The sequence below is a fragment of the Mobula hypostoma genome, chromosome 20 (assembly GCF_963921235.1).
Source record: "Mobula hypostoma chromosome 20, sMobHyp1.1, whole genome shotgun sequence".
Lineage (NCBI taxonomy): Eukaryota > Metazoa > Chordata > Chondrichthyes > Myliobatiformes > Myliobatidae > Mobula > Mobula hypostoma.
In genome coordinates, this window is record NC_086116.1 from 37,599,685 (window position 1) to 37,611,933 (window position 12,249).

At 42.5% G+C, this 12,249-nt stretch overlaps 1 protein-coding gene across 2 annotated transcripts in view; it reads right to left on the reverse strand.

Annotated features, from left to right (window-relative positions):
* LOC134359441 (protein TASOR 2-like) overlaps window positions 1–12,249 on the reverse strand; it is a 148,343-nt gene that overhangs the window by 23,400 nt on the left and 112,694 nt on the right. For both annotated transcript variants that reach the window (XM_063072681.1, XM_063072683.1), the window contains 2 exons: window positions 12,112–12,237; window positions 7,815–7,968 (listed from right to left, as the gene is read on the reverse strand). In XM_063072681.1, the coding sequence (XP_062928751.1) occupies window positions 7,815–7,968; window positions 12,112–12,237 (280 nt within the window). The remainder of the gene's footprint in view (window positions 1–7,814; window positions 7,969–12,111; window positions 12,238–12,249) is intronic.

A 12,249-nucleotide genomic window follows, 5' to 3' on the forward strand; every position in this document is an offset into this window, starting at 1 on the left:
AGAACTAGGAAGATTATACAGTGTAATATGTGGCTAAGGAGTTGGGTGTAGGAGGGAGGGCTTCAGATTTTTGGATCATTGGGCTCGCTTCCAGGGAAGGTGAGACCTGTATGGAAGGGAGGGCTTGCACTTGAACTGGATGGGGACTAATATCTTGGCAAGAAGGTTTGTTAATGCTGTACAGTGGGTTTCAACTAGAGTGGGATAGGAACCAGAGGTTGTGGAGGCACGATGTTGGACAGACCTCAGACAAAGTTAGGAATCAAAAGGTTGAGCATAGTGCAGCTACTATCCCTAGTTGCATATATTTCAATGCAAGAAGTATTGTTGGAAAGGTAGATGAGCTCAGGGCATAGCCTAACACCTGGAATTATGATGTTGTAGCCATCAGTGAGACTTGGTTACAGGAGGAACAGGACTGGCAGCTCAGTATTCTGGGCTTCCATTGTGTTAGACATAACAAAGCAGGAGGGATTGATTAAAGGAAGAGGGGTGGTATGACTAGTCTGGGAAAATATAACAGCAGTACTCTGTCAGGACAGACTGAAGGACTTATCTAGCAAGGCATTGTGGGTGGACCTGAGAAATAAGAAAGATATGACCACTTTAATGGGGCTATATTACACCTTAGCTAACAGTCCGATGGATTTAGAGGAACGAATTTGTAAAGGGATCACAGACTGTTGCAAGAAATATAACATTGTTATAGTAGGTGATTTTAACTTTCCACATACTGACTGGTACTCCCATACCGTAAAAGGACTAGATGGGATAGAGTTTGTCAAATGTGTTCAGGAATGTTTCCTTCATCAGTAGAAGAAGTCCCAACAAAAGAGTGCGTGGTACTAGATCTGCTATTGGGGAATGAGACAGGGCAGATGGCCGAAGTTTGCATTGGGAAACACTTTGCATCCAGTGACCACAATTCCACTTGTTTTAAAATAAATATGCAAACAGATAGGTCTGGTCTACAGGTTGAGATTCTAAATTGGAGTAAGGCCAATTTTGATGGTATCAGAAATGATCTGACAAGTGTGGATTGGGACAGGCTGTCAGGACAGGCAAAGATGTAGTTGGCAAGTGGGAAGGCTTCAAAAGTGAAATTTTGAGAGTACAAAGTTTGTACGTGCTTATCAGAATAAAAGGTAAAGATAACAAGTGTATTGAACCTTGGTTTTCAAGAGATGTTGAGACTCTGGTTAAGAGAAAAAAGGAGATTCATAGCAGGTATAGGCAAGAAGGAACAAATGAGGTGCATATGGAGTATAAGAAATGCAAGAGATCACTTCAGAAAGAAATCAGGAGGGCTTAAAAAAAAAGGCATGAAGCTACTCTAGCAGACAATGTGAAGGATAATCCTAAGCGACTCTACAGATATGTTAAGAGCAAAAGGTTGACAAGGGACAAAACTGTCCCTCTGGAAGATCAAAATGGTGATCTATGCATGGAGCCAAGACAGATGAGGGAAATCCTGAATAAGTTTTTTCCATCTGTATTTACTCAGGAGACAAAGAATCTATAGAAGTGAGGCAAAGCACCAGTGAGGTCATGGACACTATACAGATAACAGAGGAGGCGGTAATTGCTGTCCTGAGGTAAATCAGTCAATGTTATTCCTCTGTTTAAAAAAAAAGAGCTCCAAACATAAAACAGGAAATTATAGTGCGGTGAGTCTGACATTAGTTGTGGGAAAGGTATTCTAAGGTACCAGATATTTTAAGTACTTCGATAGACATGGACTGATTAAAGATAGTCAGCATGGCTTTGTGCATGGTAGGTCAGGTCTATCCAAGCTTATAGAGTTTTTCAAGGAAGTTACCAGGAAGGTGAATGAAGGCAAGGCAGTGGATGTTGTTTATATGGACTTTAATAAGCTATTTGACAAGGTCTCACATGGGAGGTTGGTCAAAAAGGTTCAGTCACTTGGTATTCTTCAAGATAAGGTAGTAAATTGGATTAGACATTGGCTTTGTGGGAGAAGCCAGAGAGTGGTAGTACAGATCAACCTTCACTAATCCGACTGCCTGTAATCATTCGGTAATCCGGCACTAATTATGCTTAAAGTGATCCTTCTGTAATTCGGCATTTTCACTAATCCGGCACTCCTTGGGTCCCAATGGTGCCGGATTAGTGAAGGTCAACCTGTAGATGGTTGCTGCTTTGACTGGAGGCCTGTGACTAGTGGTGTACAGTGACTGGTGCTGGGTCCTTTGTTGTTTGTCATCTATGTCGATGACCTGAATGGTATATGATCAACTAGATCAGCAAATTTGTGGACGACACCAAGATTAGAGGTGTACTGGACAGCGAGGAAGACCATCAAAGCTTGTAGTGGGATCTGCATCAGCTGGGAAAATGGGCTGAAAAATAGCAGATGGAACTTAATGCAGACAAGTGTGAGGTTTTGCACTTCCATAGGACCAACCAGGATAGGTCTTACACAGTGAATGGTAGGACACTGAGGAGTGTGGTAGAACAAGAGGATCTGGGATTACATACAGGTCCATGATTCACTGAAAGTGGCATCACAGGTAGCTAGGGTCGTAAAGAAAGCTTTTGGCACATTGCCCTTCACAAATCAATGTAATGAGTACAGGAGATGGGGTGTTATGTTGAAGTTGTTTAAGACATTTGGAGTATTGTGTGCAGTTTTGGTCACCTACCTACAGGAAAGATGGAAATAAGACTGAAAGAGTGCAGAGAATATTTACAAGGATGTTGCTGGGTCTGGAGGATCTGAGTTATAAGGCTGAATAGATTAGGACTGTAGTACTTAGAATGTAGAAGATTGAGAGGAGATTTGATAGAGGGATACAAAATTAAAAGGCGTGTAGGTTGGGTTGATGCATGTAGGTTGTGTGGGACTACAAACAGAAAATATCGGTTAAGGGTGAAAGGTGAGAAGTTTAAGGGGAAGAGGGGGGTAAACCCCTTCACTCAGAAGGTCGTGAGAATATGAAATGAGCTGCCAGCTCAGGTGGTGCACATGAGCTTGATTTCAATGTTTAGGAGACATTTGGATAGGGACATGGAATGGAGGGCTATGGTCATGGTGCAGGTCAATGGGTGTAGGCAGTTTAAGTGGTGGTGGCATGGACTAGACAGGCCAAAGGGCCTGCTTCTGTGCTGTACTTCTCTATAAATCTATGACTACACTATGAAACAAGCTGTCTGAGGGTGAGGTTAGAGGTTAGCATGGAACGGACAATGAACGAACCCATCAACACTACCTCGCTATTTTTCCTTTTTGCACTTATTGTTTTTTAAAAATATTTCTGATTGAAATTTATAGTTTTTATGAATTGCACTGTAGTGCTGCCACAAAATACAAATTTCATGACACACGTGAGTGATAACAAACCAGATTCCGATTCACAGAAATAGGCACTTCAGCCCATTACATCCAGACTAATTTCAAAATAATAAAGGGAAATTCCTGCAGATCTCCTGTAACTATCCCTCATGAACTTGTATACTTCAATCATGTTCCTTCTTAAGATACAAAAGCCTGAGAGTATGAACTCTGCCCTGGTGTTATCTGACTCTTGAACAGATCTTTCATACGCTAAATTCTTGATCTCCCAATCCATAAGATACAGGAGCAGCATTAGGCCACATGGGTCATCAAGTCTGCTCCACCATTTCATCATGGCTGATCCACTTTCCTGCTTAACCCAATCTCCTACCTTTTCCCCATGTCCCTTCATGCCCTGACTAAAATATATCCCATCACTTCGTCTCCACAGCTGCCTGTGGCAACAAATTCCACAGATTCACGACTCTTTTGCTACAGAAATTCTTCCTTATCTCAGTTCCAAAAGAACGTCCCTCTATTCTGAGGTTGTGTCCTCTGATCTTACACTCCCCCACCATAGGACACATCCTCTCCACATCAAACTCTATCGAGGCCTTTCAACATTCCATAGGTTTCAACGAGGTCACCCCTCATTCTACTGAATTCCACTAAGTAGAGGCCCAGAACCATCAAACGCTCCTCAAAAGATAAGCCTTTCAACCCTGGAATCACTTTCATGAAATTCCTCAGAAACCTCTCCGATGTTGATACATCCTTTCTTAGATAAGGGGCCCAAACTGCTAACAGTGCTCCAAGTGCGGCCTTACCAGTGATTTATAAAGCCTCAATATTAAATCCTTGCTTTTATATTCTAGCCCTCTTGAAATGAATGCTAACATTGTATTTACCTTCCTCACCACTGACTCAACCTGCAAAATAACCTTCAGGGAATCCTGCACAAGGATTCCCACGTCCCTCATACCTCAAATTTTTGAATTTTCTCTCCATTTAGAAATTAGTCAACCCTTTCATTTCTTCTACCAAAGTGCATGACTATACACTTCCTGACATTGTATTCCATCTGTCCAAGTCCTTCTGCAGCCTCTCTACTTCCTCAAAACTACCTGGTCCTCCACCTATCTTTGTATCATTCACAAATTTGGCCACAAAGCCATCAATTCCATCATCCCAGTCATTAACATATAACCTAAAAAGAGGAGGTCCCAACACAGACACCTGTGGAACACCATTAGTCACGGGCAGCCAATCAGAAAAGGCTCCCTTTATTGCCACTCTTTGCCGCCTGCCATCATCCAATACTTCATCCATGCTAGAATCTTCCCTGTTTAATACCATGGGTTCTCAACTTGTTAAACAGCCTCACGCGCCGCATCTTGTCAAAGGTCTTCTGAAAATACAAGTACACAACATCCACTGATTTTTCTTTGTCTATCCTGCTTGTTATTTCTTCAAAGAATTCCAACAGATTTGTCAGGTAAGATTTTCGCTTAAGGAAACCATGTTGACTATGGCCTATTTCATCATGTGCCTCCAAGTACCCCAAAACCACAACCTTAAAGATAGACTCCAACATCTTCCTATCCACCGTGATGAGACTAAGAGGCCTATAATTTCCTTTATTCTGCCTCTCTCTCTCTTCTTGGAGTGGAGTGACATTTGCAATTTTCCATTCCTCTAGAACCATGCCAGAGTCAATCAATTCCTGAAAGATCATTACTAATGCCTCTGCAATCTTATCAATTATCTCTTTCAGAACCTAGGGGTATAGACCATCTGGTTCAGGTGACTTATCTACCTTCAGACCTTTCAGTTTCTCAAGCAGCTTCTCCCTAGTAATAGCAATTTCACACACTTCTGCCCCCATGACACTTCTGAACCTCCAGCAATCTGGTAGTGTCTTCCACAGTGAAGACTGGTGCAAAATACTTTTTCAGTTTCTCTGCCATTTTGTTGCTCCGATTACCACCTCTCCAGCATCATTTTCCAGTGGTCCAATATCTACTCCTGCCTCTCTTTTACACTTTTACACTGAAGAAACTTTTGGCATCCTCTTTAATTTTACTGGCTAGATTACACTCATATTCCATCTTTTTCTTCATTATGTCTCTTTTAGTTGCCTTCTGCTGGTTTTTGAAAGCTTCCCAACCCTCTAACTTCCCATTAATTTTCACTCTATTATATCTCTGGATTTTTTTTGCAGGCTTTGCCTTTTCTTGTTAGCCACAGTTTTGTCATCCTGCCTTTAGAATACATCTTCCTCTTTGGGATGTACATGTCCTACATCTTCGAAACAGCTCCCAGAAATTCCAGCCATTGCTGCTCTGCCGTCATCCCTGCCAATGTTCCTTTCCAATCAATTCTGGCCAGCTCCTCTCTCGTGCCTCTGTAATTTCTTTTACTCCACTGTCACACTGATACATCTGACTTTAGCCTCTCCTTCTCAAATTTCAGGGTGAATTCGATCATATTATGATCACTTGTCCTAAGGGTTCCTTTACCTCATGCTCTCCAATCAATTTTGGTTCAATGCACAAGACACAATCCAGAATACCTGAACCCATGAGCTGCTCTAAAAAAACATCTCATGTCCCCTCTTGAGATCTAGCCACCTGATTTTCCCCTATCTACTTGTATATTGAAATCACCCATGACTATTGTGGCAACACTCTTTTGACATGCATTTTCTGTTTTGTCTTATAATTTGTAGCCCATGTCCCGGCTACTGTTCGGAGGTTTGTATATAGCAACTCCCATCAGGGTCTTTTTACCCTTGCAGTTTCTCAGCTCTACCTACAAGGTTTCTACAACTTCCAATCCTGTATCACCTCTTTCCAAGGATTTGATTTAATTTTATTACCAACAAAGCCACCCCGCCTCCTTTGCCTACCCGTCTGTCCTTTCAGTACAATCTGTATCCTTGGGTGTTAAGCTCCTAGCTATGATCTTCCCTCAGCCACGACTCAGTGATGCCCACAATGTCATACCTGCCAATCTCTAACTGTGCTTCCAGTTCACCTACCTTATTCCATATACCACATGCATTCAAATATAACAACTTCAGTCCTGTATTCATCACCATTTTCGATTTTGTCTCCCTTTTAAGTTGCAACTCATCTTGCTGTCTGCAATTTTGCCCTATCATCAGCCTGTTGGTAAATCAACTGGCCTCATCCTCAGTCCGGCTCCCAAGCCCCTGTCAAATTAGTTTAAACCCTCTCCAACAGCTCGAGCAAACCTGCCCACAAGATTATTCATCCCCTTCGGGTTCAGGCGTAACTCGCCCCGTTTGTTACAGGCTGTATCTTCCTCAGAAGAGCTCCCAATGACCCAGAAGTCTGAACCTCTGCCCCCTCCACCACTTCCTCAGACACGCATCTATCTGACAAACCCTCCTATTCTTACCCTCACTGGCACGTGACACAGGCAACAATCCAGAGATTGCTACCATAGCAGTCCTGCTTTTCAGTTTTCTACCGTATTCTCTAAATTTAATCTCTCTTCCGTACCCCCTCACCTTTCCTATCTACGTCATTGATGCCAATATGTACCAACACTTCTGGCTGCTTTAGAATGTCATGGTCCCGATCAGAGATGTCCTTGGGACCATGGCACCAGTATTCAACTATTATCACCAGTACTCAACTTCTTTATATTTAAACATTTACAGGATGTGGATGTCACTGACACTGTCAACATTTACATCCCTAATTGCCCCAAAACTGAGGGGGCAGTTAACAGTTAGCATTAGTGGACCTGCAGTCACATATGGGAGTGACTGAGTTATGATGGCAGATTCCCTTAGGACATTAGTGAACCAATCTGGGTTTTTTAGTGATAATGCAGTATTTTTGTGCTGTTACTGAGACCGGAGTTCTTTTATGCCTCCACCAAATTTTTATCTAACTTCTTGAACTTAACTTCCCCACCTTCCTTATTGAGGTTCAAACTTAGAGCTACGGATCATGGCCCAAAGCTCCAGTTGCTGGTGCAGTAAGTTAACCAGTACACCTTCCTCATCCGTTCTGTTACAGTTGAGCATCAGTGTTACTTTGTAGTAGATAAATGGGCCAAGGAGTATGTAGTTCTACCACAGCAAGCACCTATTCTCATAGAAACTTTCAATAGAGGGCTTGGTTCCTTTCAGCTGGCTTTCTACCAAAGCCTTTTTGTTGTGTGGATTTTTTTCAGTCATAAATCATTGAATTTCTTTTCCCAAATTTCAAAATATGCCCACATGTCCAAATTAATCTATAGACAGGATTTAAATTCTCAATCTCCCTTTGGGATACTGAAATGTTATTTTTCTATCGATGTCATGTGACATTGTATTGTGAATGTTAAAAATAAAACTTTAATTTGACAGATTTTTAGTACTGTAAATCAGCAATAATAATGTGAATATTACTGAGACTTTGTTTTATTTCAGCACAACGTAAACACTTATAAATATCTTAAAGCAAAGTTGAAACTAACTCAGGTTGAAAGCAGTTACACGTACCAGGAGTCACTTTGTCCAACACAGTCCCATCAGAAACAATAAAGCCTCCCGAACTACACAGCTCTTGAAAGGTCTGGTCTTTTATGTCTCTTGGATTATCCACTCCAGCAAACTGAACGCATTGCATCCGCTTCAGCTTCACCAAATAAGGAATCTGGGAGAGAGTGACAAAACATATGATTTCAATGCCTGTGGTAAGTAACATGTTATAACCAAAAAGTAAAAGAAGGCAAAGTTAGTCAAATTTGCTGTTATTCCTGTCTGTCCTGTCTTATATCTTAGGGTTAGATATTATAGATAGCACAGAAAATTGTTGGGTGTGGTGCAACAGCATCATTCCACCTCATCCCTTGGGCTTCATGCCCAGTGATTTTAGTTAAAAAGGCTCCACGTACCAAGACCACATCCTACAAAAGGCAAACCTTTGAGAGGAAGATTCCATAGACGATAAGCCATACGAGCAGAACTAAACCACTTAGCCCATCGAATCTGCCTGCCATGATCAGTCAGCCAGTCAGTGGGTGCCGTCCTGAATCCGGGGTTGTCAGCCATGATCATGACTCTCAACCCCATTCTCCTGCTTTCTCCCTATAACCTTTGACACCATCACTAATCAAGAAATTTATCACCTCCGATTTAAATATACCCAATAATTTGGCCCTCATAGCCACCTGTGGCAATGAATTCCACTGATTCAACACCCTCTGGCTAAAGAAACATATTTCTATTCTGAGCCTTTGCCCTCAGGTCCTAGGCTCTTTCACTACTGGAAATATCCCCTCCACGTCCACTCTATCAAGGTGTTTCGGTACTTGGTAAGTGTCAATGAGACTCCCCCACCCCGCCCCCCCATTCTCCTAAACTCCAATGAGTACAGGCCCTGAGCCATTAAATGCTCCTCATACATTAACCCTGGGCTCCTCTGGACCCTCTCCAGTGCCAACACATCTTTTCTTCGACAAAGCACACAAAACTGCTCACAGTACTCCAAATGTGCCTGGCCAGTGCCTTATAAAGCCTCAAGCACTATATCCTTGCTTTTATGTTTTAGTCCTCAAAATGAAAATGCTAACATTGCATTTCTGTCATTTCAATGTTTCCCCTCAGATGAAAAGATACCAGATACCTCTAGAACCTCCAGTTTCCCCAGAATTATTGCTTATATTCCCTTATGTTTAAGCATGAGCTTGTTTAATCCTTTCCCAATAACATTGCTCATGTTATGCAAATGCTAACTCTGCATTTTTGCCATAGACCCATCACAGTCTTAAGTGAAACAATAGATTAACCAATATATGCAAGGTAATACAAATGTTTGCAACTTATTGGTGCAGAATGACCACAGCAACTTTAGAAAAATCTTAAAGAGCTTCTTTCTCTCTGTTTGACTTTTTAAAATTCTGAGAATTTCCTGTATTTGCAGCATTTGGCTTTTGATAATCACAAGAGATTCTGCAGATACAAGAAAATCTGCAGATGCCAGAAATCTCAGCATCTATGGAAATGAATAAACAGTTGACATTTCAGCCGAGACCCTTTTTCAGGACTTGGAAGGAAGGGGGAAGATGCTAGAATAAAAAGGTGTTGGGAGGGGAAGGGGGACTAGCTAGAAGATGATAGGTGGATGAGTAGTGAGTCTGGATGAGTACATGGTCAAAGAGCTGGAGGGCAGCAGAGATCACAGAGGGGGAACAGTGAGAAAGGGCCTCATTGAACTCCCACTGAAAAGGTTTAAACCTCTTCAGGATAGCCATCCCTCAAAGAGACTTTGCAGTAAATCAGAAACACAAGAGATTCTGCAGATGCTGGAAATCCTCAGAAACACACAGGAAACGCTGGAGGAACTCAGCTGGTCGTGCAGCATCTACGGCAATGAATAAACAGTCGACCTGCTGCCCTCCAACTCTTTGACTATGTACTCACCCAGTCTCACTATCACAGTCTTGTAACCTTCCTGAGCTAGATTAACCTTTCCCATCCACCTGGCTTCATCTATCACCCTCTAGCTAGTCCTCCTCCCCACCGCCCCCCCCACCTTTTTATTCTGGCATCTTCCCCTTCCTTTCCAGTCCCTAAGAAGGGTCTTGACCCGAAACGTCGACTGTTTACCCATTTCCACAGATGCTGCCTGACCTGCTGAGTTCCTCCAGCATTCTGTGTGTGTTGCTCAGCAAATTTTGATGTTCAAAAATTCCAATCCTTATACTTCCCGCTGTGCATCTACGGCTTCCCTTTGGAAACAAACATTTTGCTTGCTTAATGACAAGAACCACAAGATCTAAGTGCAGAATTAAGCCATTTGGCCTATTTCGTCTGCTCTTGTTATTCAATCAAGGCTGATTTTCATCTCAACTCCATTCTCCCACCTTCTCCATGTAACCCTTAACCTCTTTATTAGTCAAAAACCTATCAATCTCTGCCTTAAATATACCCAACGACTTGGCCTCCACGTCAATGAATTCTATAATTCACCATCTTCTGTCTAAAGGGGTTCCTCCTCATGTCACTTTTAAAGGCACTAACCCTTATTCTGAAGCTGTGTCCTCAGATCTCAGATTCTCTCACTAATGGAACCATCCTGTATCAGGCCTTTCAGTATCCAGTAGGTTTCAGCGAGGTCCCCCTCATCAATCGAGTGAAGACCCAAGGACATCAAGCATTCCTCGTACATCAATCCTTCATTCCCATGGTTATACTTGTGAACCACCTCCAGACTCTCTCCAGTGCCAACATGTCCTTCCGCAGATAAAGGGCCTACAATTGCTCACAACATTCCAAATGCAGCCTGGCCAAGACTCAGCAGCATATCCTCGTTTTGAAACGACGACAGGCTAAAACTACATTTCCCTTTTTTACTACCTTCTTCACTTTACTGTAGTTACTCATAAATTCTACTATATTTCTTTATTTTCCTATAAATGCCTGCAGGAAAATGAATCTCACGGTAGTATACGTAACCTACATGTACTTTGATAGTAAATTTACTTTGACTAAACCTGCAAGTCAGCCTTAAGGGAATCCTGAACTAGGACCCAAGTCTATTTGCACCTCTGATTTTTGAAATCTCTCCCCAGTCATCTATACCTTCCACTCTTCCTACCAAATAGCACATTTCCCTACACTGTCTCCTTTGCCTACTCTCCCACCCTGTCCAAGTCCTTCAGCAGACTCCATGCCTCCAGCACACTAACTGCCCCTCCACCTGTCTCGGTATTGCCTGCAAACCTGCCCCCGGTGCCATCAGTTCCTTCATACGGTGCAGTAATGAACAATACGAAATGGTGCGGTCGTCACGCTGACTCTTGCAGAGCTCCACCGGTTACTAGACTGAAAAAGACACCTTTATCCCCATCCTCTGACTTCCGCCAGTCAGCCCCTCTTCTATCCATGGTAATGCCTTGCCTCGAATACCATGCGCTCTGATGCAGGTCTCTGAACAACACACTTTTTCTTTTCCTGTCATCTGAACAACTATTAAAAAGCAAAACTGCCCACCCTCCTCTCTGTCTGCTGAAGCACTCACTGTGGACCAACCTTGTAGCACTGGCTTTCCCATCAGGTTTACAATGATCTGTACTTTGGTATACAGGATGCTTAGAGGCACAGTGTGGACAGCCAGAGACTCTTTCTCAAGGTGGAAATGATGGAGCACAATTGTAAGGTGACTGGAGGAAAGTATAAAACAGGAAATGTAAGAAGTAAGTTATTTTTCCACATAGAGTGTGGTGAGTCCATGAAATGCACTGCCGGGGTGATGGTGGAGACAGATACAGTAGGGACATTTAAGTGACTCTTAGATAGACGCATGGATGAAAGGAAAATAGAGGGCTATAGGGGAGGGACGGGTTAGATTGATTTTATAGAGCAGATTAAAAGTTGGCCTAGCATTATGTGCTGAAGGCCTTGCACTGTTCTATGTTCCATGCTCTACGTTTGCACACTTGGCTGTTCATTATGCTCCAGGGTCAAGGATAGCGGACCCATCTCTCAATATAATATGCCTCATCTACAAAGAGCATCCTTGACACAAGGTAAAGGTCCTTTGGTAGTTAGTTATTTGTCACAGGTTTACAAAAAATGTCAAAACCAAAAAAAGGACCAGAAGAAAGAGAACAGCAGCTTGGTTTGTTCCACAGTACACTGCTGTTGGGAATACATTTGAAGATTAAAGATTCCAAGATGTATTGAAAAGGAAACTAGTTGGGAAAAGAATGGGAGAATTATTAAGAGAGCCAGCACAGAAATGACGAGTTAAGAAACACCATCTCGGTAGAGCAAGGATAAGCAGGTTCCTCACCTGATGCAAATGCATTGCAATGTCTTCATTCCGGATAACCACAAGCACTTTACCCGAATGGTGTGGCTGTATCATGGAGAGATCCGATAGGCTAATTTCCACGTGACCTTCTTTCTTTAGGAATTCCTGAAACATAGA